We start from the raw sequence: 24,158 nt of genomic DNA, 5'->3' as shown, positions 1-24,158 counted from the left end.
CTATTTGTTTAGTTATTTAAACAACTAAAACTGACCAGTTGATAAACTCACTAATTAAGAACCAATGACTATGGATATATTCCAAATTTATGGATAAATTCCAAGTTATTTTTTGCAGTAAATCTGATACCTGACAAACACTTCATTCTGTCAAAAGTCCTGATAGTCAAATAAAGTTTTTTAAAAAGGAAAACTAGAAGGGCTTCATGAATTTGTGTTTATGGGAATGCTTCAGAGTATAGCCTTTAAATATGATTTCATTAATTGATATTGTTATATATAATGGCACTGTAAACATAAGCAAATAAAAGCCACTTCCCAATATTCCATCATACTCTAGCATGGAACAGAAGAAAGGCCAGGGCTATGCAGATAGAAGAAGGCTTGGTGATCGGTGGCTAGGGTCCGCAGTTATAGGGAGAAAAATTATATCTTACCCAGTGGTACCCCTGTGTGCATACCTTTAATATCTCCCATGGCAGTAAAGGATTCCCATTTGCTCCTCTCAGGAAAAATGAAGGACTTTGATTGAGGAGTGAGAACCTGCATTCTACCCCTTTTATTGACAGGATGACACAGGAATGTATATCCACATGCAAAGCACATAGTTATACTGCACCCCTTGGCTTCCTTAGCATATATAAGCTGGTCTTCCCCATGGAAACCCCACCAATCCTTTTGATCATTTTGAGGGTCGGCCTGCATATATTTGCAATACACGACGGAGATGCCAAAACTGGTTTATAATGGTTATGTTTAATGCCATATACTGCGCTTGACATAGAGGTATGTTGTGTAGAAGCCCCAGGGTAGAAATCTATTTTTGTTGCACTATCAAATAAAGATTTACAAAGGTATTTATTATGGGTCTGTTAAACAAATGCTATTTCATTTTAAGGCAATAGTATTCAGTAATTGATTTCACAGTAATACTTTCACTGTTGTTGTAGGTATTACTGATAGCATGCATTTTTCAGATGTTACCTAAACCCAATGAAATGTTGGGGGGGGGGGGGGAATCTCATTTTTAAAAAATCCTCCACCCATCCATTTGAATAAGGTGACAGACCACACAGTACTTAAATATGAGAGGTATGCTATTGCCAAATTGCATAAGACACTTGACAACCATCATTTGACAGCTACCTTTTTTGCTTTCAGATTATGCTGTAGAAGAAAAACCATCTCATATATCAGTGATGCAGCAGTTGGAAGATGGTGGCCCTGACCCCCTTGTGTTTGTTTTAAATGCAAATTTGCTGTCCATGGTTAAAATTGTGAACTGTAAGTCCAGTTTATTTGGATGATGATAAAACGATCTTGCAATGAATCAATTTCCTTTGCTTTATAAAACATTTCCCTGTGAAAAACTTCTTGCACTGCAGAAAATCACCTTCAAGTAACAGTGGTGAATTGTCTTTCTGGTCGGTGTCTTGGAAGTGATTGTGTGCCAAAATCCAGGATATTATTTTCTGAGGCCCAATATATGAATTCACATATTTAAAAGATGTGTTGGTCTTGCTACTGATGATTTCTTGATTTAATAGCAGCATGATATTACAGTGGAACTTCAGTACTTTGAATGATGGGGTTTATAAAATCATACTTGCTATGAGCGTAACAAGATGCAGTTCAGAATATCCAGGATTTAAGATTATCTATGGGTATAATTCAGCGTAACTCTAAGAGGGATACACCTACAGGGAACAAGGTCTACTCATACAGTGGGACTTCCCTTGCTCTTCTCTCCCCATTTGTCCCCTAAACCTGTTCTGAGGGTTCCTCGAAACGCTCCATAGCTGATTTTGGAAGTACAGGTGGGAGAGGTGGAGAGAAGTCCTGTTGCGCAAGGTACCTCATTTCACACATGCTAGCAGCTTAGATGAATGCCTACTTCAACCTATGTGGTTAAACTAGGGGTGGCTAACCTTATTTGGTCTAAGGGCTTCATGTCAGTGGAGGATGTTGTCAAAATGAACTTTGGTGTCCCCTAGCTTTGTGCCTCTCCCCAACCAAGCCTGTGCACACACAGGCAGGCACACAGACGCACAATGGCAGACACAAGCCACAATCCTGCTAATTTGAGGGATTCCTCCCCATTGCAGTGCTGTGCTGAGAGGAGAGACTTAAAATGTAAAGACTAGCAAATGCAGAGGTTGCCATATTGGGTCAGAAACACAACCTTATAGTAACCAAGAGTTTTAACCTGCAAGGTGAATAGCTTGGGAAGGATTTTAATTGAGGAAAGTGATATTGCAAGAAGGGTCAAACCCTGAATCACCCAGTACTGTGGTCCAAAATCTACACACAACCCATACACAGAAACCATACATGGTTTTTTATATATATAAATAAGATCCTGAGTCAGAGAGCTCTGTTGTGTTTAGTTTGGCCTTGGCAAATAAGCAGCCTACAGTAATGTCTGCATTAATTTTGCATTTACCGTGGTACCTCGTGTTATGGACGGGATCCGTTCCGGAGGCCCATCCGTAACATGAAATGCCTGCAACTTGAAGCTCTGTGTCTGCACAGGCGTGTGGCACAATTTGGTGCTTCTGCACATGTGCGAAACACGATTTAGCGCTTCTGTGCAGGCGCGAGTGGCGAAACCCGGAAATCTGGTATTTCCGCAGTGCATAACGCGAAAAGATGCAACATGACGCGTACGCAATACGAGGTATGACTGTACTCCATATGTTTATTTTTACAAACCCTCATTGTGCTTTCCCTTCTACAGATGTGAACAGGAAGTGCTGGTGCTTCACTACAAAAGGAATGCATGCTGTAGGCCAGTCAGAAATAGTAATTCTTCTCCAGTGCTTACCTGATGAGAAGTGTTTGCCGAAGGATATTTTCAACCACTTTGTGCAGCTTTATAGAGATGCTTTGGCAGGTGAGAGAACTGCCTATTTGAAAATTGTGATGACTGCTGACAGCTAAATTACTTGAATTATTAAGTCATCACAGTTGTGTAGCTGTGCCTTCTAGATTCTTTTATAAAATAGTCCATATTTGTACATTATTAAATAATATTTAAGTAACCAAAGGGCTCTCTGCCTTTTCTTCAGATGCTGATTGAACTTTGATCCAGCAGACTACAGTTATTACTATGTGCAATTTCACTACAGTGTTGCATAATTTATGACCTCTACATAATGTGTATTTGGATTCTATTTTTGGTATTCTTTGATATACTATCCTTCAATGCTGTGAAGGAAGCAGGGTTTCAGGGCTTTGTTATTTTTAATCAAAAGCCAAAAATTAATACCAGTACTGCTGACTTTTATGATTCTTTTTGGGGAGGGGGCATTTTCTATTTCTGTAGTTCAGAAATGTAAGGCAGTCAAATTAAATCATGAGTTACTGTGCTGGATACAAAAAGGATTCTTGTTTTGTGAGCAGATGATCTTCATGACTCATAGCACTCTAAATCAATTTCTGCAGTGGTCCATAATACACTCTTAGTATGTGGCTTGCTTATGTTCTGACATTGTAAGTAGTGGAGAGAGAGTTGTGGGGGGATGCAGTACAGTACACTAAATTAACACTGCTAGGGGGTTATCAGAAACAGCTTGCTGTAAAGTTATTTACTATAAGTGCAATGAATAAGACAACTGTGTCTTAACCATTCTGCTATATATTTTGGAAAGTTGTTCATTTGTTTGCTATGCTTTGGAACACCTCTTAACACAGCATTTTAAAAAATTGCTGGTTCCCGAGATCAGGTTTTTCAAATCAAGATAGCAGACTGAACCTTTCAAAACGGTGCTGATTTTGGGGTTTCTTAAAATTTCCAAGTAATGCCAGGTAGAAGGCTGCTGGTTTCTTATAAGGCAAAACATGCCTGTAATAAATAGAGGGTACACTGTGTGTAATTATTTCTGAAAAGCTGAGGGGAGTGGGAAATTTGTAAAGGATTTCTGCTATGGAACAGTGGATAAATTTTCAGCAGGGCTTAGACCTTTAAGAGTTGTATGTGCTTGGGCTGCATATCTAGTACCTGCAGGTCATAGCTTCATGGCTGAGTAGAAATTTGTACCTGAGTGTCCTTAATCTTAGGTCCAACATTTTCAACATCGCATATTATTAACTTTTAAGCATTCTCTGTTTCATTAACATCCTTTGTTGTTAAAATGCAACAGTATAAAGCATGGTATTGGTACTAGTTTAAAACCTGTGACATGTAATTTCACTATTGAAACAAAGGTTTTCTCTGTATATAATAATAGTAATGTATACAATAGTAATAAATAATCTACCAGGTTAAGCCCAGAGACAAAGTTTTCTCAGGAAGTTGGGAGTGAATTAAGTGTGCTGCTCATGGTATGTATAGACTCATCACACCTTCACATCTGATAAAATTGCTTGGCAGGATTTGGTGTCATTTCTAAGACCTGCAAATCCTGTTTGACAAGAGGTCAAACTTTTGGATAAAAGTATTTTGTACTAAACATGAGAAGTGCAACATTTATTTCAAAGCACTTTCTTAAAATTACCGTATATTCCATCTCTAGCCTAAGACTCAGCATATGGCTGCTTCAGAATGCTCCAATGTTTGTGGAGTTGCTTTTTTCGTATCCCTTTGGGATCAGGGTTGTTGGGGTTTTTTGTGGCAGGGAATCTACACTGTAGAGATTTCAGTTGCAAATACCTAGAAATTAAATAAATAAGTGTGTGCAGAACTTTTCTAATTAAACTGGAAAAATAAAGCATTATATACTATTGAATAAAATTCCTTTTGCTTTTATTTGGTATATCTGCTGCAAATGGGTAATTTAAGTTAGTATACCTTAACATTTCTTTTAAAATGTTTTCTTCTGTGTCACAAGTAGCACAAGAGGAAGTAGGATCTCTGTGCAATTTTATCTTGCCTTTTTGATATATAGCCATTAATAATAACTATTTCTCTTGTTTCCATAGGCAGTGTTGTGGGTAATTTAGGACATTCATTTTTCAGTCAGAGTTTTCTCGGCAGTAAGGAGCATGGTGGCTTCTTGTATGTTACACCTGTGTATCAGTCACTGCAGGACTTGGTGCTCCCCACTCCACCATATTTATTTGGAATTCTTATCCAGAAATGGGAGACTCCTTGGGCCAAAGTATTTCCCATCCGACTGATGTTGAGACTTGGAGCTGAATACAGGTGTAAGTCCTATTACTCTTCAGTGTCCCGTTAGATCCCAGCCTTGGTTTCAGAGTGTAATATATACATATTTTACCGTTTTGTTGCTGGTAATCACATTGCCTTGGATTCAAACTTTTTGTTTTGTGAGCAAAGGGAGTCTTCTGTTCATGGAGCAAAAGGTTAGGGTCCAAGCTACCGTTGTAAGGACATTACTAAATGTGATTCTGTTGGCCAAATTAACCTACATTAAAGTAGTTGCTTGTGCACTTAATGCACAGTAGGTTATGTTAAATGGGAACAGTGTCTGAAGTGGGTTTAAAATGGCTTTCTGTGCGATGGAGGGCTCTGTGGCTCCCTACCAGACATGGGAGCTTGGAGTAACTGGTGCAGTCATGGTTTTCAGAGTTGTATTCAGTGGTTCTTTTGTGTGTGCACCACTTTCATAAGTAACTGAAACCTAGGCAAACTTGAAAATTAAAAATGGTTACAAAAACCTAGTACTGAATATAAGCTGTTAAGATCTCCACAACAATCATTTGTTTAAGTCAGTTGGGGTTAGTGTTAGATCACACACAGTGACTTCTTGTGCTCCCATTTTGGCTCTATAGTGTACAAATAAAAACATGGAAAGTGTTGCTAGAAAAGGCAGAGCATCTTTCCTCGGCACACGTCTGTGCTCCAAGTAGAAATCTTGAAGGCCCATCCTATTATTCTATTCTTACAATTGTCCTTGATCAGACAGGCACCAACATAGGCGGAATGATTCCTTCCTTGTATGTGACTGTATGTGGACCACTGGCAAAGAACCACAATGAGGGAGAACTCTGGGTTGGATCAAGACTTGCCGCTTTGCAAAAAAGGGCTCATTCTATTTGCAGAGGGAATCAGAATCCAGTGGGGGTTCTCCACTTGCGGAGGGACCGTGGTTTTTGTTGTGCAAATGGAACTTCTTCCTGTGCAAGTGGAACTTCTCTGAACATGTCTGGATACAAGCTATGGTGTTATTTTGATCTTCCTACTGTTGATATTTTTCTAAATTTGAATTTCTAGCTACCAAATGCAAGGATTTTGGAGTGAACTTCTCCATAGATATGTTTGAATCTGAGCTCTTTTTTCTTACTTTCGTAGTGTACCCGTGCCCACTTTTCAGTGTCAGATTTCGTAAGCCATTGTTTGGAGAGACTGGACACACAATTATGAATCTTCTTGCAGTAAGTGATGGTTACAAGATTATTTTGTAAATAGAAAAATGTATGTGTTCTGTTCACTCACCTAATTTATATGCACTGTTATTCTGAAAATATAATAATGTGTAGATTTCTTAAATCTAGATATGATGGAGTAGAATTTATTTATTTATTTATTTAACAATTTTATATACAGTTTTCAAGCAAAAAATTATTCTCAAAGTGTTTTACAAACTACATACAAAAATGTAAACAAAAAATATAATTTAAAACTGGCTAAAACATCCATATGATTTCAAAAGATAATTTAAAAGACATCACAAAAACAAGTATTTCTGAGCATAACAAAAATACCATAGAACACCACAATACCAATTTTACAGCTCAGATTATAATTAGTCCCTAAAGACTATTAACCCTTATCCCTAAAAGGATAAGTCTTTAAAGGAGGTGGGGATGAGGTTTGCTCTCAATATCATGCAGAATCTAATACACAGTTTTATGCAACAAATATCTATTTTAAATCAAGAGAACACTAAAGGTCCTTTTTTTTTAAACATCTCTGAACTGGACCATCATATAGCTGTAGGCACACTACTGTTAAAAAAAACCACCTAAGCATTTCATCTGTACATTTATACCAAGGAACCCCAGTTTAGTGTCCTGTAATTTTTTTTTGTATGCTAGAGAAAGAGCACAGCTGCGCTCTAGGACAGAAAGAATACCTTGGAGTGGTGCTGATGCCCCATAGCATTTAAGGAGCTTAAACAGGCACCTGTTCTAAATGTGAAGTGTGTTATTGGACACCAGGAAGGAATATAGCAGAGGTGGATGAGTGGGTGGGAATGGGAGATTATCAGGTGCTCCATTCCTCTTCTTGTTCATCCAAAGGCAATTTCTATTTTCTCACAGCTAAACGTACCCAGCTTACTCTGATACACATTGCATCTCATGAAACTCATTGGTACAATATCAGTTCTTTCTACTTAGTGTTGTTTTCAGAGCCCCTACTGATGGGTTAGGTTGCTCCTGAAACAAAATGTATTTTGCAACATTTTAAACAAAATAATGAGTAAAGAATACTGCTTATTGCGAATGGATTTAGTATTTTTATTGTAATTTTTCAAAGTTGACCCATAGTTCTTGCGTTGCTGAAACTCAAATGCCAGCAGCAATTGTGATTTTCATTGTTCTGTGCACTGATAGGACTTCAGAAATTACCAGTATACATTGCCAGTTGTCCAAGGCTTAGTGGTTGATATGGAAGTGAGGAAAACCAGCATCAAAATTCCCAGCAACAGATACAATGAGGTATGTAGTGTGAATAAATATGTAACACACATGTCCAAGAAGCATCACAGTGATTCTTCTATTGATGAAATATTGAACGAACTAGGAGTTACTTGAGGGGTGAATACAACTGGATCTGTGAGATCGGGTTTCAAATTCTTGCTCAGCAAGGAACTGAGGGAGCAGCTTTGGTTAAGCCATGATATCTCTTTACCTTGTCTCCCATCTGAAAAATTATGAATAATGACGTACCTTAATATATCATGTTGATATGGCAGATCAGGTGTAAACTGTCTTGCATGTTCTTCTCCTCCAAAATATTGTATGCCATAAATCATACATTTCTTTTGGAGGACTAAAATTTTAATTCAGTGATTGTTAAATGTTTATTTTTTTTTCAAATAGCCAAGAAACAGCATTGCAAATAGTTTAATTTGGCCCTATTCCTGGGATGGGCACTCCACAGCCATTGGCCTGATTTTATGTGATCGTTGGCAAGCATCACCTCAGACCCTTGGCAAGACTGAAGTGCCTCCCATGGAAAAGAGAGAGAGAGACTACCTTTGGCTCTGGCCTTGACCACTGCTGAGTTTAGCCCCGCCCCCTCCCAGTTATCCCTGAAAGGAGTTCTTTGACAGAAAAAAAAGTTTGCCTCCATCTGCCCTGTACAGATGTCATTTTTCTTCAGGGTTTGCACCTGTGGAGACAGTTCTCACATTTCTTGGGTGGTGGTCTCATATTATGTGGTAATGGCAAATGTTTTGGTTGCAGATGATGAAAGCCATGAACAAGTCCAATGAGCATGTTCTAGCAGGTGGGGCATGCTTCAATGACAGGGCAGACTCTCATCTCGTTTGTGTGCAGAATGATGATGGGAACTATCAGACACAGGCCATCAGTATTCATAATCAACCGCGGAAGGGTGAGAGTTGCTGACAATGTATTCACCCCCCCATAAACAGTCTGCTGTTTGCATTGTTTTCTTGTTCATTGTTTTTTGCTTGTAAGCCCTTTTAATTTTATAAGTGCATGATGAGCAAAGAGCCCTAGTGCCTGAAGGCAGTTATGGCCTGAATGAGAGCCACTAAACTGAGACTGAATCTTGATAAGACAAAGGCACTGTTGGTGATGGTTCACAGGTGAGAATTGGGTATACGGCCTATTCTGAACGAAGCTGCAACCCTTCCCAAAGCAACAGATTCATAAGCTGAGGGTGCTTCTAGAAGCTCACGAGGCTTCAATGGCAAGAGGTGCCTCAGCCCAGCTTCTGCTGGTTCATCACCAGGGCAGCCTAGCTGTATGGCCTGGTAACCTCACGCTTAGACTACTGCAGTGTGCTCTATATGGGCCTGCCCTTGGAGATGCAGTTGGTGAAGAATGTGGCTGCAAAAGTCTTGACAGGTTCATATGTAAGTGATCTTTGACACTGGCTGCCTGGGCCCAATTTAAGGTGCTGGATTTGGTGTACAAAGCCATATACATCTTGGGACCTAAGTACTTAAAGGAACAACTATCCCATTATATGCTGACGTTAATCTTTAATATATGTGAGGGATGTCCTGCTTGCAGTTGCATGAACAACTGCAGTTGGTTGTATGCTAACAGTGAGCAGGGCCTTAATGGCACACTGGGTGGGGAATTCCTTCCCATGGGAGATACAGTTGTTGCTCTCATAAACAGTTTTTCCTCTCATTAATAGTTTTATGTTAAGAGATTTTTTCATTCAGGCCTATGGAGATGTCTGATTTAAAGAAGTTGCTTCTCTGCTGCTGGGTTACTATTTTGCAGTCTCCATGGTTTTAATGTCATAGCTGTAATTTTGAACCTTAATAAAATGTGTTATACTGCCCTGAGAAATTATGGGTTATAATTAATTTTAATATTAGTATTAATATTAATTGGAGCACTTTGTGCAAACACATTGAATACTATGCAGCTTTTCACTGCTTGTTTCCATTTGCCTCTCCATTTTAAAAGTCCATTTTTCATCTTTCTTACGCTACACACCATGGTGGGATTCATCAGCTATACTGTGATTTGAGATCCTGGCTTCTTTGTACTATCACAGCTTCTGAACTCAGGAGATAAAGGGAAATGCGAATGCTTTCAGTCTCTTCTCCACGTGTGTGGAGTAGGAATGGTATACATAGCTGGGATAGCTCAGTCAATAGAGCATGAGACTCTTAATCTTGGGGTTGTGGGTTCGAGCTGCACTTTGGGCAAAAGATGCCTGCATTGCAGGGGGTTGGACTAGATGACCCTCATAGTCCCTTCCAACTCTACAATTCTGTGATTTGGTGACAGTGTGAAGCTTTTTTGTGGCTTGATCTTCTCCTGCTAAATAATGCTTTAGTGTTGCATCTGAAACAGGCCAATTAATTTGCTTTCTGAACCTTTCTCAGCCAGTAATGATTAGCATTTATTCAGCTGAACTTTACATTCTAGGTATATATGAATGCAGCACTCACAAATGAATTGTCTTTTCATCACTATAGGAGGTCCCCTTTGCAGAGATACATACTCCTAGTTCACAATTGTGATGCTCACTTGATCTGGTGCTAAAGTCAAGTAATGATCATCCTGTCACCACTTACGTTAACAGATGGGTGGTAGATTCTGTACCAGCTTCCAAACAGCCTTTGAAGGCAGCTCCATGTAAACATCCTTGCAATAATCCAATTTATGAAGCTTGAAAGCTTTTGTTCCAGCTGCTTAAACCAGATGCAGCCGATACTGAGCATGGGGGTCCACTGTGGCTTGTTCCTGAAGTCCTAAGAATACCCACAGATCTCCTTTTTGAAGGAGAGCAAATAACCATTTAAGCTTTTTGACTGGCCAGTTGTATGAAATACGTTTTCTGGAGGGAATTCTATATAAGACTGTGAGTAATCTTGAACACTGCAACGGGGTGAGCTCTCGTCGTTCGGTCCCAGCTTCTGCCCACCTAGCAGTTCGAAAGCCCGTCAAAGTGCATGTAGATAAATAGGTACCTCTCTGGTGGGAAGGTAAACAGTGTTTCCGTGCGCTGCTCTGGTTCACCAGAAGCGGCTTAGTCATGCTGGCCACATGACCCGGACGCTGTCTTGGCCTATAGAGCGAGATGAGCATGCAACCCCAGAGGAGTCCACGACTGGACCTAATGGTCAGGGGTACCTTTACCTTTAATCTTGAACTGGCTGAAAGATGCTGGAAGTAAAATCGCCTTTCACCCACAGCTAGTTGGATTCTGGGCATTGCACTGATTCTGCCTCTGGCTGATTTAAAAAAAAAAAGTTCTATGAATTGCTCACATTATAAAATATCAGAGTGGTGCACAGAGAACTTGTATTCTATTTCCTTGCCATTATCTAATGCTTAAATTTTAGTAAGTAAAGAGGTTTTCATGAAGACAGCACACACCTCTTCATTCTTCAAGGAAAGTCCCCTTGCAGAACCTGTTTGGAACTACTCATTACTCAGGGCTGTGCTGAAGTAGTAATTTTCCCAGGACATCAAATTTTAAAGCTGTAGGATTACTTTTAGTGATCAGGTGGAAAATGTGGGTTTCTTTTTAATACTTGGACTTGCTAAAGTGTTTTACTTGGCTTAGAAAACGCTATTGAAAGGAGCTTTCCTCCATCATTGAATATTGGTAGTTGCATACATTTGTTTTACATGGGCTTTGTTTGGATTATTAGTTGCTTTGTTGCTGATCTAATTCTGAAACCTGGCTCTTATATACAGTGTCTTAATTTTAGAATTACTAACACATTACCTTGTTTTTTTGCATTTTAATATAATTATATTTCTCATGTTTTTATCTTACATTGTTTTTAACTCCACATGTAATACTTAATATATTTTATTGTGTTTTATGTGTTTTCTTTTTATCTTCTCTACTGGTCGTTGACTTAAACAAACAAACAAACAAACAAACAAACAAACAAACAATATGAATCTTATTCACGTCTCCCATTTGTTGCAGTGACTGGAGCTAGCTTCTTTGTGTTCAGTGGAGCTCTAAAGTCTTCTTCAGGCTATCTGGCAAAGTCCAGCATTGTAGAAGGTAAGTTTTGAGTCACCTTGCACCATGTACACTAGTTTCTTCTTGGTTAAATGTAACAGTGCTTCGGTGGTAGTTAGAACTTACCCTTGTTTACAAAACATATTGCTATTTTTAAACTAAGTATTGGGTTCTTAGAATCTTAGACCAAGAGACAAGCTTAAATAAACAAAAAAGAGGATGTACTGACTCCTGTGCTTATAGTACCAGACGGTGGTGGGAAACTGAATGTGGATAATGTGATTTTATTTTTTTTAAGGAGTGAAAATGTCTGTGAGGATTTTAACACTAGAACAGGAATATAGATTATAGATAAGTAGTAGTTATGAAAAAGGCTCTTTTAAAGTTAATTTGTACTCCTGCTGTCAATACCAATTATATTGTGTATATATAATTTCTGTAAACTGCTTTTTTTAATGAAATGGCAATATAGAAGTAATTTAAAACAAATAAATAATGAAATAAACACCTGATGTTTCAGCTTAGGCTAATTTTGTATAATGTGCTGCACAATGTAGCACACAGAGTACATCCTGGAATGTTTTCTTTTGGAGGGTGTGTGTGTTGGAGATTGGGATTGTGCTGTCCTATCCAGGCTTTGATTCCATTTTTATACCAAGGCCTAATCCATATAATTTTATGCCTTGATTTTTGTAGTGTATGGATTGTGCGGGCTGCACTGTCTACATATAAACCCCTAGGCAAATCTGAAATCCAGGGCTCAGGATTCCACCCACCTCCTATTAGCAAGTGTATGTTCAAAAGTTTGGTTTAGGACTTGGATGTTTGCAGCATGAATCCACCGTACATTTGTTCTCTGGTTAAGAATACAGCTGTGGGCTGTTGTCCTGATTATGTCTTGTCCTACCTAGATGGAGTCATGGTCCAGATAACGGCTGAAAATATGGACTCCCTAAGGCAGGCTCTGAGAGAGATGAAAGACTTCACTATTGCCTGTGGTAAAGTGGATGCTGAAGAGCCTCAAGAACATGTGCACATTCAGTGGGTGGATGATGACAAAAACTTCAACAAGGGGTAAATATAGGAGTATTTTCTTGATATTAAATAAGCTTGTTTGGTTTTATATGCTTTCTTGGTAAGGAAAAGATGGCACATTCATCTACCTGTTTGCATGGAGTGCATGTTCATATTCCAGAAGGTGATATTCTTAAGGGGTATGAACTAGCACCTTCAAATTAATTAGCAGAGGGTGTTAGCTGATCTGACTCCCCAGAGGTGTTTCTTTATTTTAAAAAAGCCTGCTGCTAAGGCCAGTTGTCTCACAAATTAATTTATCATATGTATATCTTGCTCTACAACATCACCTGAACACTTATTGAAGGTTAATGCTATAGGAACCAAGCTACCCCTTACAACTTGCATGAGAGATTAAAGCATGTACTACATGAGTATCTTTGGTGTTTGAAATTTGTGTATGCACCATCTTTTGAGATGAATGCACAGGCATTGTGTCAACATACTGAGGGAAATCGCAGCAGCTGGTGCTTTCTGTCAGCATGTGTGTGAGTGTTCAAGGAGGAGACACATCCTTTGTTGTCTTAAAATAATTGCTGTAAAGAAATAGATAAGGTATGTTGAACCACCGACGTAAGATATGTGCACGGGATGTTAACAGCTCTAACTGCATTTTATGCTTCCACATGTGGTGGCAATTACTTTTCAGTTGCAGGGGTTAACACACTGTTGTGTTAACTGTGTTACAGTTATTATGTTTCCCTAGAATGTCTTCATGCTTTTCTGTGTAATGCAGTAGTAGAATGTGCTACATCCCCCCGCTGCAGGGACATTACTTCAAAGAGGCATTTATTCAGGATGCTGCCGTTGTAGTAGTATTCCAGATGACTTCCTGGGGTGTTCTGTGGTTTCACACAGACAATTATTTTTGTAGGTTGATGGGAGCAGCTTCCTGTTTACCTTTACAGTGGCATTAGCCTTAATCTTGCTTCAGTAGCTTGATGATTACCAAAACGAAAAAGGGAAGAGCTTTGCTACCGTGTGAAAAAGACTTCTGCATTAAAACAAACACTAAATGTTTACACTAAATAGTGGGGAACCTTAGGTCTGGGGGCAGAATATAGCCCTCCAGACCCCTTGTATCATCCTCCCACCCCATCCTCCCTGCTCCATGTATTCTTTGGGTGTTTTTGTCTGGCTTGAATGTGTCCTTGAATTGTTATGTCTTTCGTTTGCCTGCATTGAGAGATGTTGAGGGGAAAGGGTGTAGAAACCTTTCACATTTGTGCAGTAAGTTACATTCCAGTTGCTCCTAAAGGTAAGACTCATCTCCTGCCCCACCCCCCACTGACACGCCTCTCACAAGAAAATGCAGTTGTCTGGTTGGAAAAAGTTCTGTGCCCTCGCAGCCATACATTGTCCAAAGTGTTGAAATGTTAGGGTATTTGTATGGGGACAAAGACAGCTTTGAACTGTGTTTTTCTTTTTAAAAGGTTTCATAAGTATTCAGATGGTTATCTATTTACTGTATAGAGATGGGACCTTAGAAGTAATTTAGTCCAACTCCCTGATTAATACAAAAGGGCAATGGCAGCATCCCTGCCAGTACACCATTAAGCTCTGCTTCAGTACCATACACATGCTTTGCAACTGTACCGATCATATTTCTGGCTTTGGCTTTTCTGTGGTAGAACTGGAAGCACCGTTAACATGTGCAAAATTGATTTGACCAGAAATGGTGGTAACAAAAACGTGGTATACAGAAGGCTCTCTCATACTACTTTGTGTGTCTGCACACAGTCCATTTAACTGCTTGTGGTGTTCTATTGCAATCTCCCCAACGTATATGAAATTGTCTTGATGAAGGGACTTATTTTTCCGCATAGTCTTCTGATCTGGGTCTCTATTCTTAAATTCTGCTAACAAAAGTTTCTTACTTCCTCCTTTCTAGTGTTGTAAGTCCCATTGATGGAAAATCAATGGAGTCTATCACAAGCGTGAAAATATTCCATGGCTCAGAGTATAAAGCAAATGGGAAGGTCATTAGGTGGACAGAGGTGAGGAAGCAAAACTGTTTTTGTATGTTAATGCAGAAGTATTGCTTGATTTGGGGTGGGGGGGAAAGCCATGTTAGCGCTCACCAAATACTCTGGTTGAATGCAAATGTGTTCCTTTTTATATAGCCCAGGCTGAGACTCATTGTGTGGGTTCTACTATACATGTCCTTGAATATAGCCTTGGCACTTAGCTCTGAAGGATATATAGTACACTACTGTATAGAAGGTATCCTACAAAAGACTCTTGATACATTTATTGGCAGTCCATCTACCCTAATTATTCTGGCTATTTCTTTCATACTGATGGGATGAGCAGAAACCTGAGGCTGAGTTTTTATTTGTTAAAATGTAACAAACTTGTAGATTTAATTATCAAGGAGATCTTAAATACTCCGCAGAGATAAAATTCACAGTGATATAAGGATATCTGCCCACCACCATGTTCTATTGGAAAATGCCCAGATGTTTTCTTCATTGGTTTGGTGCCCTTCTAGGTCTAACTACTTTCCCTCAATTGCCGAAATCCCTGCCATTAACTGGAGTAGAAAGTTTGCCCTTGTCACAGTGATCTTGAGTTACAAGAATAGGACGTTATAGTACAGAAATTTAGAGACTGGAAAAATTATGTTTTCTTCAGGTTTTCTTTCTGGAAAATGATGACCAACACAATGGCCTAAGTGACCCTGCTGACCACAGCAGGCTGACTGAGAATGTGGCCAAGGCTTTCTGCCTGGCCTTGTGCCCTCACCTGAAGCTTTTGAAGGAAGACGGGATGACCAAGCTGGGTTTACGTGTTACGCTTGATGCTGATCAAGTAAGTGAACACATCTTGTGGGGAAAATTCTCTCCACATCTTTGGCATTGGTAATTAAATAAGCTGGAATCTATTTTGGGGGTGGGGGAGATATGCTTTTTTACAGAATTGCTGCAACCCTAATGTGAAAACATGCAGATTGAGGTTACTGTACTATTCATTCCTTGAAAAGGATTCTTCTTATTCAGTTGTTAGGTGACACAAGCTCTTCCTGGACCTCACTTCCACTTTTTGAACTGGAAAGGACCTCCTTTTGCACTTGTTTTTATGTCTGTTGTATTTCAGAAAGCTGAAAAAAGCCTCTTTTAAACTTCTGAGGGTGATTATTTGAAAAGCTCCAAGTTCAAGCCTATTGTGGATTATGTTTCATGTAATCTTGAAGGGTTGCTTCAAGATCACAGGATGGGCCTGCTTACCTGCACTCTTCCACGGATAAAATTTTAGAACCTCTTCCGTCATGCTAAGGGATTGCTTTAGTCTCTAGTTTCAAAACAAAATAATATTTTCTCTTTACTTACTTTTTAGGTTGGCTACCAGGCTGGGAGCAATGGGCAGCCACTGCCTGCTCAGTACATGAATGACCTGGACAGTGCCTTAGTTCCAGTGATTCATGGAGGGGCATGCCAGCTGAGTGAGGGCCCAGTCATAATGGAGCTTATTTTTTATATTCTGGAAAACATCTCATAAGGACTTCATTTTCTGTTCAGACCTGTTCCAGCAGCAGCTGTATCTGAATCATTTGCACTTTAAAACTGGAAAAATTAAGCTTTTGTTAACACTATTATGAGGGGGTGGGTGCGTGATTGAGAACAGTTGTTCCATAATTCTGAATCGTCTATGCATTTGTCAACAAACAGGATCAGGGCAGCTTCTATACTACAAAATGGCTATGCTATCTTTGCAGCTAATACACTTCTGTTACGGATTAGAAACAAACAATGGTCATGTTTTAAGACAATTGCAATCATGTATACAATGCTCAAACGGGTGCAGAGATCACTGGGGAGTAAATAAAAGGAAAGGAAATGTAAACATTTCTGATGTTTGTAGATGAACTTATTATGAAGACCTCCATTCTGACCTCACTATACTGCCGCTTATGGTTAATTTCTCTAGACATTGAAATTATCGTTTACATTATCTTGACCAGATTATTGGTTGAAGTACCTCCAAGACATGTTGGAATATTCTATAGAGATGTACAGAGAAAGAAAGCAGCATGACTGAGGGTACCTTCTACGTCTGTCCCAAGCAAAGCAGAATCTCTCTAGAAGCTGTATGTAAATTACGCTTGCAGTTTTGTGTGTATAAATAGGATAGTTTAACTTTATTTTTCTTTATTTGTGATAAAACTGTTCCCTAAGCCTGATGACATAGCAAAAATCTGCCCTCGTAAGTTTTGAGAGAGCCTGTCACAGGCGTAAGAATTGTTAGGCTTAAAAAAAATAAGTTACCATGGAAATTTGTTCTTTTTGTAGTTGGCCCTGGGGTTTTTTTTAGGTAACTTTTTATTTCCCCGTTTGGTGTGCATTTATCCCCACCATTAAGCCTGCACTTATCTAACACTTTATAGTAGCAGCACTCTGTAAAGCTAGCCTGTGAAAACTGTAATAGTTTGGCTGCTGTTGCATGTTTTGCTTTCACTTCAGGCTGAGAAGTTTGCACTCTGTCTCACCTAAGACGGCACTTATGAGAAGAACGGCTTGAGCCCTCTCACTGCAGCGTACAAAGCCGGCAATGAGAGTAAGCAAAAGAACACGAGCACGTTCCTATTAAATCTGATTTCCATCCCTGAGCAACTGATAGCCCTGTGTCCACAGAAGAGATAAAGCAAACCTAAGCTTCAACAAGACACAGGCTGCTGTCATTCAAGGCTGGCCACTCCCCCCCATGGGTAAGGAGGACAGAGAGTCTGGCCTTTTAAAGAGCAATCTAAAATTGGAGCAGCATGGGCAAAATGGTGAGCATTCAAGGGTAAGGAGGGGACAGCAGTTGCTCCAAGCCTGTCAAGAAATTATTTTTTAAAAGCAAACCTATAGCAGTGAGAGCTGTAATAGTTAACTTTCCTCTGTGGGTAGGAAATCATAGTTGAGCCAGGTGTTACTGCTTGCCTAAGATTAGTAATAACAAAAAAGCCCTCCTAGTACAACCTATGTAAACTGCAACTAGAACATAAGGAAGACAAGGCATTAGAACTAGACCCCAAATTAAATGGCTGGAGAAGTTAACCCCAGCTGAATACAAACACTTCTACTGAATTTATTAATGGTGGGCCATCTGCTATGAAGACAGTTCAATTCTTAGCCCATGCTGAACCTGAAAAGAACTCAGGTGCTCAATATTCTGCCCTGGGAGACAGGGTGGGCATAAAGAGGCTCCTTTGCAGAAGAGCCTTACATTTCCTGCTCTTTCTTTTCCTTGCATATAAAAAGTTGCTTTTAAATTTTACTTCCTTCTGTGACAACGCTCAATTTTACAGACGGAAGCTCAACTCTATTTAGATTTTACATGGCTGCAGTAGATTCCTACTTCAAGAGATGGCATTCCAATTTCACCACAGAAGTAGCTTTTTCAATAACTTTGTTTTGCTATTAAACTTACTGATAGAGGGAAAATACTGACTTTTCCTTCCTCCTTTCCCCCCTGCAGAAAATCATTTGTTTGGGTTATGTTTGTGCAAAATGCTGTTGACTGACTGGTTTGCTTCAACCATAGCCTTTAAAATGACCTTAAAATTTACCATATTGTTAAGAAATGAGTACTTGTTTAAAGAGAAAAATGTACTTTTAAAATTCAGTTACACTGCAAAAGACTGCATATTATATTTTTATTTTCAACATGTAGTTTTGTATATTAAATTTATTAAAATTAAAAACTGAATATTGTATTGTCTCTATCCACTTAAGATAAACTCTGCCTGGTTGGCAGACTTAGTTCTATATTCAGGTACACACCTAGGTTTAACATTCTAGAAAACAGGCAACTCTTTCTTTTGTCAAATTACTGTTTCAACTTACACCCAAATGCTGTGCTTCTCAAAATCCTTAAGCAGTAAAAAGTTTAATTCTTCCTCTCCACTGAAAAAGAACACAAGAACATGGGCAGATTGAGGAAAACAGCTTAATAATAAATCAGCTACTAGCCATCTTAATATGGTATGGGCCTTTCCAAAAGGCTCGTGATAATGTTGCTTTAGAGCAAGGTTATGGGTAAACTTGCAGAGAAGGGGGGGGGGGGAGGAATGCAGTGATGGCTTTAAAAAAAAAATTCATTGCAGGCAATGTCAAATGCATATTCATGCTGCTGTTAACAGTAATATGCTTAACCTAATGCTGTGTGCAAGAATAGAATTTATTCCAGGGCTAGGAAACACAATCTTATTTGCAAGTTTACATGATAAACTTCCACTGCTGCAGCCCATCTTAGTATATTGTTAGCCATTAAAACCAAACCTTTTTGCCCTCGCCTGCAAACATGCCCTTTGCATAAGACAGCAGCCCAATGGGTAACAGTCACGTAGTACTAACATTGCTACTTTCAGCAAGGTTTAAGGTAGGTCTATCTTTGTGGATCAGCACCTTCTTTCCCAGTAGTAGACTTACAAAGCTTACCAACTCATACTATATGATAGTTATGAAAATAAAGATGTTATGTTCAGTAGTGCATTCGTTGAACATCTTTGGTGCTTGCAGAAGCTCTATGTATAAAGTCCATTCTGCAGCTTTTAGCATTTCTGTATCTGTGGGTGACAAGAAAATAAACATGAATGTGGCTTTAGAGGAATAATGGAAGGATTAATGAAAGATGATCAAACATCCATGACAGAAGTACAGAGTCTTCCTAGTGTGCTCTCAAACATTAACTGAAGGCAAGTCCATTAAAACCACTCAAGTATAAAGTTGTAGAAATTTATAAGGGACCGCAACCCTTCTTTAAGGATTCCTTCCTGTGGCTACATTGTCCTTTTGTTGGACAGTGACTCATTTTAATTTTAAAGATGAATTGTTTGCTATCTTGCATATTTTTAAAAAGAAAACTGCTTCATGCATGTATCTATAGAATACATTCACTTGTGGTAATCAAAGCAAAATCTTGAGATTGCTCATGCCAATTGTCATCCTACACAGAAAAGACAGGTGTACATACCTTAGGTGGAACTAATGTTCAAGGACTAGCCAGTTTTCTGTAATTGTTTGAAGATCCTGCCCACTTAGTGGCTCCCTGAGTCTCACTTTTACTTCTAGTTTCCCTCCAGTAGGCTTCCTGCCATCCAAAACCTAGACATAGAAGCAACATGAGAAGTTTAATCACAAGAGACATAACCTAGAGAACTGCAATTGGCTTTGAACATTCAGTAGGGTTTTGGACTTCACTTGTGGCAGCTGTATATATGGCAGGTGGGATCCAAAACAGAAAGTTCAGTGTGGATTGCTCAGTCATATCCTCTAAGATACTCTATTACATTCCCCTTCTCTCACTCCATGGAAAAAACCGTGTTAGTCAGCATTTCCTGGCTGGTGAGCACATTTGGTCCTCATTGGGGGTTTTTTTGGGGGGGGGGGTTGCAAAGGGGATTGTCTCGTGCCCGTAGTTTTTTCCCCACTACAATATCTCCCCCCCCCCCCGCTACTTCTGCCAACCTTGGTGTTTCCCTGTAGCTGCTAGTACTGCTCCTTTTGTGGAGGGGGTGGCCAGACCACCAGCAGTGATTATGTTGGAGCATCAAACAGGGAATGATACTGCAAAGTTTACATGGCCAAACAGTATTATCATTGATTCTATTCAGATCCTGATTTGTCACAGGAAGCCAACCAACTACCCCCCCCCCCCCAATTGATAGAAGTGGTTTAAATCTGTTGGGATAGCATCCCTTCTGGTAGAGGATAAAATTGCCAAATTGTAGGCAAATAGGCAACATTTTAAAGTGGTTTAAAAAAATATGAAATGTAACTTTTCAGAATTGGATGAAATTTGCAAGAAGGTTTACCCTTTCTGAGGGCAGGAATCCCACCAAATTTCAGAAGCTGCAGCTGTTTCCCCAAAAGGCTAATAGGTAGAGTTTAGAGTGGATTAAAAAATCACTTAATATCCCTTGGGTTTTTTTGTGGGTAATTGGACTGAAAATTGCTGACACAAAAGAGGTGCCAATGTATTGGGACACCTGCCAGATTACTGACAAATAGAGCTAGGGGCTTTTCTGCTAAGCACCTTTTGGGGTGGGAAGAACTATAAGTAGGGGGACCTTCCAGGTAAAATATTTCCCTCTGATTCAAAGCTTGACATGTCAGCCACAATATAGCTCTCCTTTTCCCTGCTGCATAATCAAGTTTAGAGACATGACTTTTGCTTTCAGCAGCATTTTATAAAAATAACTGGCTGAGGTGTCACAAAGGCCTTTGGGGGTTCCTGCTTTGCCTAGGGGGGAAAATCCCTCCAAGGCATCCCGTATCGCATGAGAAATTGGAATTAAGCTGAATATAATGTGTATCTCTAATATCTAAACATCGGTACCACTTTTTTCAAAGTGGCACAGCAGCAGTTGCAATGCATAAAAGCTAATTCTAGAGGTGTTTACATACACACAAGGGAGAGAGACTGTAACTGGATCTCTCTGCCACAGTCCAGTAGAAGCAAACTTGGCTCTCCAAGCTTCCCTACTCCTTTGCTGCCAGAATTCCTTGTGATCATCACTCTCTTCCCTTCCTTACGATTTTTGGGGAGCTATGTTGGTCAGCACACTATTTTTGTGCTACCCCCCAACATCCTTGGAAAATTCTAGTTGTGCCCTAAGGAAGACCTCCATCCCCATAGGCAACCCTAGTTTCCAAGCACTTTTATATCAGCATATGGCAGGTACAGCACCATCCTCATGAGAATGGATGAAAGCTGTGCAAGTAATGAAACTCCTATGATTGAGGAAAGCCAGCGCAGCATATCCTGTTTTACAAACACACTTTTAGCAGGACTACTGTGCAAAGAAGAAGAAAAAGGTAGTCCTTACCACAGCTTTCTGAGAACAAAAAAGGTACGGTACCTCAATAATTTCTCTGATTTCACATTCAAATTCCAGTTTGTCCAGTTTCAAGTGTGCTGTCCCCACTTGCTTGTCACTTCTGAAAAAGGACCTGGGGAAGGGGAGGCATGTCAGTGCAAGATTCAGTTTCTTCTAACTTCCACGATGGGAATTGGCAAAAGAACCCCAAAGACACCCAGGATCTCAAATTGCAACACAGATCCTTCCCAACTCATACCTCCAAGGTTAAAAGTGGGTTATAATACCATTGTTCAGTAGTGCTACCAACAAAAGCCGTAGACAGGGGTCAAAAATATTTTGCACTGTATGAACTAGAGAGTAGAATGATGTTAAAATGAACAAAAATCGCTAGTGTTACGTTCAGTGATCAGACGTGTTTTAGGCTAAGGAAGCAACTGAATGGAATGACCTATTTATTCCCAAATACACCTAAAGATCATGGCTTGGTTCACACAAAAAAATAACAGTGCAGAAGGGGAGGGGATTCCCAGGTGCACAGGGAAAAGGCCCGATGCATTTTGATGAAGGTCTTCAGCAGCACTGAGAGGCAAAATTGTAAACACAGCAGCAGCAGCAGTGTGCTTCCTGCAGGCTCCCTCACTTTCAAGTGAGTACAGATTTGGAGGCAGAGCTTGCAGAAAAGCAGAGCAGTAGTGCTTCTCAGTGGCTCTGAAGACTTTCCTCAAAACATGTCAGGCCTAATAAACTATCTCCCTATGAGCCCTGCCCCCACCCCTTCTCTTAGGAGGAGCCACAGCAAGGCTTGAGCTTATCTGCTCCTATTTGTTTGAGTGCAAGGAAAGATTAGAGGCTTCTGCTTCTAGTTTGCAACAAATCGGAAGTGCTCTTCAACTGTTAGTCACATGAAAGGGCTAGAGTGGTGGAAGGGGCTGTGGCAGGGACACATTTTAATACTACCATCAAAAGCCATATGATTCTTTCTGTCCCTGAAGTTCATAGCACAACTTCTGAAGTGGGGGTCCTGTTCTGTGTGTGGAGGCTTCAGACCTCGGAAAATACACCCCAACATGGCAAGGGTGGGAGATTCCATGTGACTTCAGAAGGTGGGGTGAAATGTATAGCCCTGCTACACCCTTCATATGAATGGCTCCTGAAGAGCTCACCCTCAAATCACATTCAAAGGTTCTGGTTGCTGCATCTGGACAAAAGGGCAAACTAGAAAGAAAAGCTCTCCCTTGCATGTAAAGGAAGGAGCATGCAATCCTGCTAATGGCCTGTCATTTAATCTGAATCAAACCCACTTGCGGGGCTTGCCATAGTGTGAACTTAAGAACAGCAAACTCACAGCTTAAAAATAGTATTGCCTTCCATACTTTTGGCCACTAGAAATTTTGGATGCATGCTTAAAAGAGACAGAAGGCCACTCCCGCAAACAGATAATATTAATATTCTTTCCCACTGTTTCTTCTAGCCTAAACAATCATGCGCCCTATCCCAATGAAGAAGCTTGTACAATCTTAAAACTATACACCCCTGAAACAGGAACTAAGTTGTGGCTATATCACAGTTATACATTATAGTGTTTATTATAAGCAAATTATTTTGGCCACTAAGGAATCCTTTCAAACAGTTTCTTTAACGCCAGACAACTTGACACTAAAGGCCACGCTACAAATAAGGGCAGCTATTCTTACTGTTATATGCCGAATTGACTTAAGATATTCAGTATGAGATACAGATGCAGCCTTGTAGTACTCAAGCAAAAGGAGAGAGAAAAGCATCAGAAGTTCATCATGGAAGATTTCCACCCTCCCGCACCACAACAGTCATGCGGGTACATGTCCTGTTTCAGCTGTGGCTTAGATCCCATGGGGGCAACAGGCATCAGATGCAGTGAACTGGCTTGCTTGGCAAAGTGGAATCTGTGTTTTGCTATGGAATCAACACAAAAATGCATTAAGGCCTACAGGATGAAAAGACTGACAGCCCCTGATCCCTGCTGAACTGCCAGCCTTAGTATAAAGGCCTAGTAGTATAGAGCCAAAATTCTCATGAGTTTTCACAGCTTTTGGCTTTAGTAGAGTGTTAACAACACCCAAATACAGCACCTGTCAGTCATCTAAGAAGATCAAGCAGAAGACCAATATTATGTGACTGTAGTCTGAAAGTTCAAGCATTGCAAATGTCTAAAAGACGTATCTGCTGCAGATGAGCAAATCTACAAAGATTTCAAAATAGTTCCTTCCCATATTCTCAATTATATCTTCAGCTACCCTGTAGCTAAAAATTCCAAACACACAATGATGCCTACAGATTGTATGCGACAAAGAGTTACAATTTTTTTTTAGCTTCCAAAAGAAATCTGGGAATTGTTTTAAAGCAGAATTAACAAAGTCCTTGAGCTCAAGCAATCAAGCTGTTTCCCATTAGGCATGAACCCCATCTCACCCTTTGTGGAAGACTTCAAATTTAATTCCTTTAGCCTGAATCGCTCTTCGGAAACCTCTGTGATTTCGGTTAATGTTCAGCTTGAACAGCTGGTCGTATTCTGGAAATGCACAGACAGATATCAGATACAAACAGCTGATGAGAGGACTCTGAACCAAATAAAAGATCAAGAAAAGCATGTGGTCAATGCCTCAAAATAAGCAGGTGGGAGATATTTTGCCATGG

General features: G+C 39.8%; 2 protein-coding genes across 8 annotated transcripts in view; one reads left to right on the top strand and one right to left on the bottom strand.

The window, feature by feature from the left end:
* Positions 1-18,370, top strand: part of ZFYVE9 (zinc finger FYVE-type containing 9) — a 48,375-nt gene extending 30,005 nt beyond the window's left edge. For all 4 annotated transcript variants that reach the window (XM_028733485.2, XM_028733484.2, XM_028733486.2 and 1 more), the window contains 11 exons: positions 1,162-1,284; positions 2,738-2,893; positions 4,921-5,145; positions 6,254-6,336; positions 7,519-7,623; positions 8,374-8,524; positions 11,567-11,647; positions 12,517-12,679; positions 14,571-14,676; positions 15,314-15,490; positions 16,016-18,370. In XM_028733485.2, coding sequence (XP_028589318.2) covers positions 1,162-1,284; positions 2,738-2,893; positions 4,921-5,145; positions 6,254-6,336; positions 7,519-7,623; positions 8,374-8,524; positions 11,567-11,647; positions 12,517-12,679; positions 14,571-14,676; positions 15,314-15,490; positions 16,016-16,177 — 1,532 coding nt within the window. In that variant the 3' untranslated portion in view covers positions 16,178-18,370. The remainder of the gene's footprint in view (positions 1-1,161; positions 1,285-2,737; positions 2,894-4,920; positions 5,146-6,253; positions 6,337-7,518; positions 7,624-8,373; positions 8,525-11,566; positions 11,648-12,516; positions 12,680-14,570; positions 14,677-15,313; positions 15,491-16,015) is intronic.
* CC2D1B (coiled-coil and C2 domain containing 1B) overlaps positions 18,301-24,158 on the bottom strand; it is a 37,798-nt gene continuing 31,940 nt past the window's right edge. For all 4 annotated transcript variants that reach the window (XM_077928739.1, XM_028733487.2, XM_028733488.2 and 1 more), the window contains 4 exons: positions 23,934-24,033; positions 21,525-21,615; positions 19,637-19,767; positions 18,301-19,229 (listed from right to left, as the gene is read on the bottom strand). In XM_077928739.1, the coding sequence (XP_077784865.1) occupies positions 19,648-19,767; positions 21,525-21,615; positions 23,934-24,033 (311 nt within the window). In that variant the 3' untranslated portion in view covers positions 18,301-19,229; positions 19,637-19,647. The remainder of the gene's footprint in view (positions 19,230-19,636; positions 19,768-21,524; positions 21,616-23,933; positions 24,034-24,158) is intronic.

The sequence above is a fragment of the Podarcis muralis genome, chromosome 5, assembly GCF_964188315.1.
Source record: "Podarcis muralis chromosome 5, rPodMur119.hap1.1, whole genome shotgun sequence".
Lineage (NCBI taxonomy): Eukaryota > Metazoa > Chordata > Lepidosauria > Squamata > Lacertidae > Podarcis > Podarcis muralis.
Note: the sequence above shows the minus strand (reverse complement) of the source record. Positions and strands in the feature narration are given on the sequence as shown.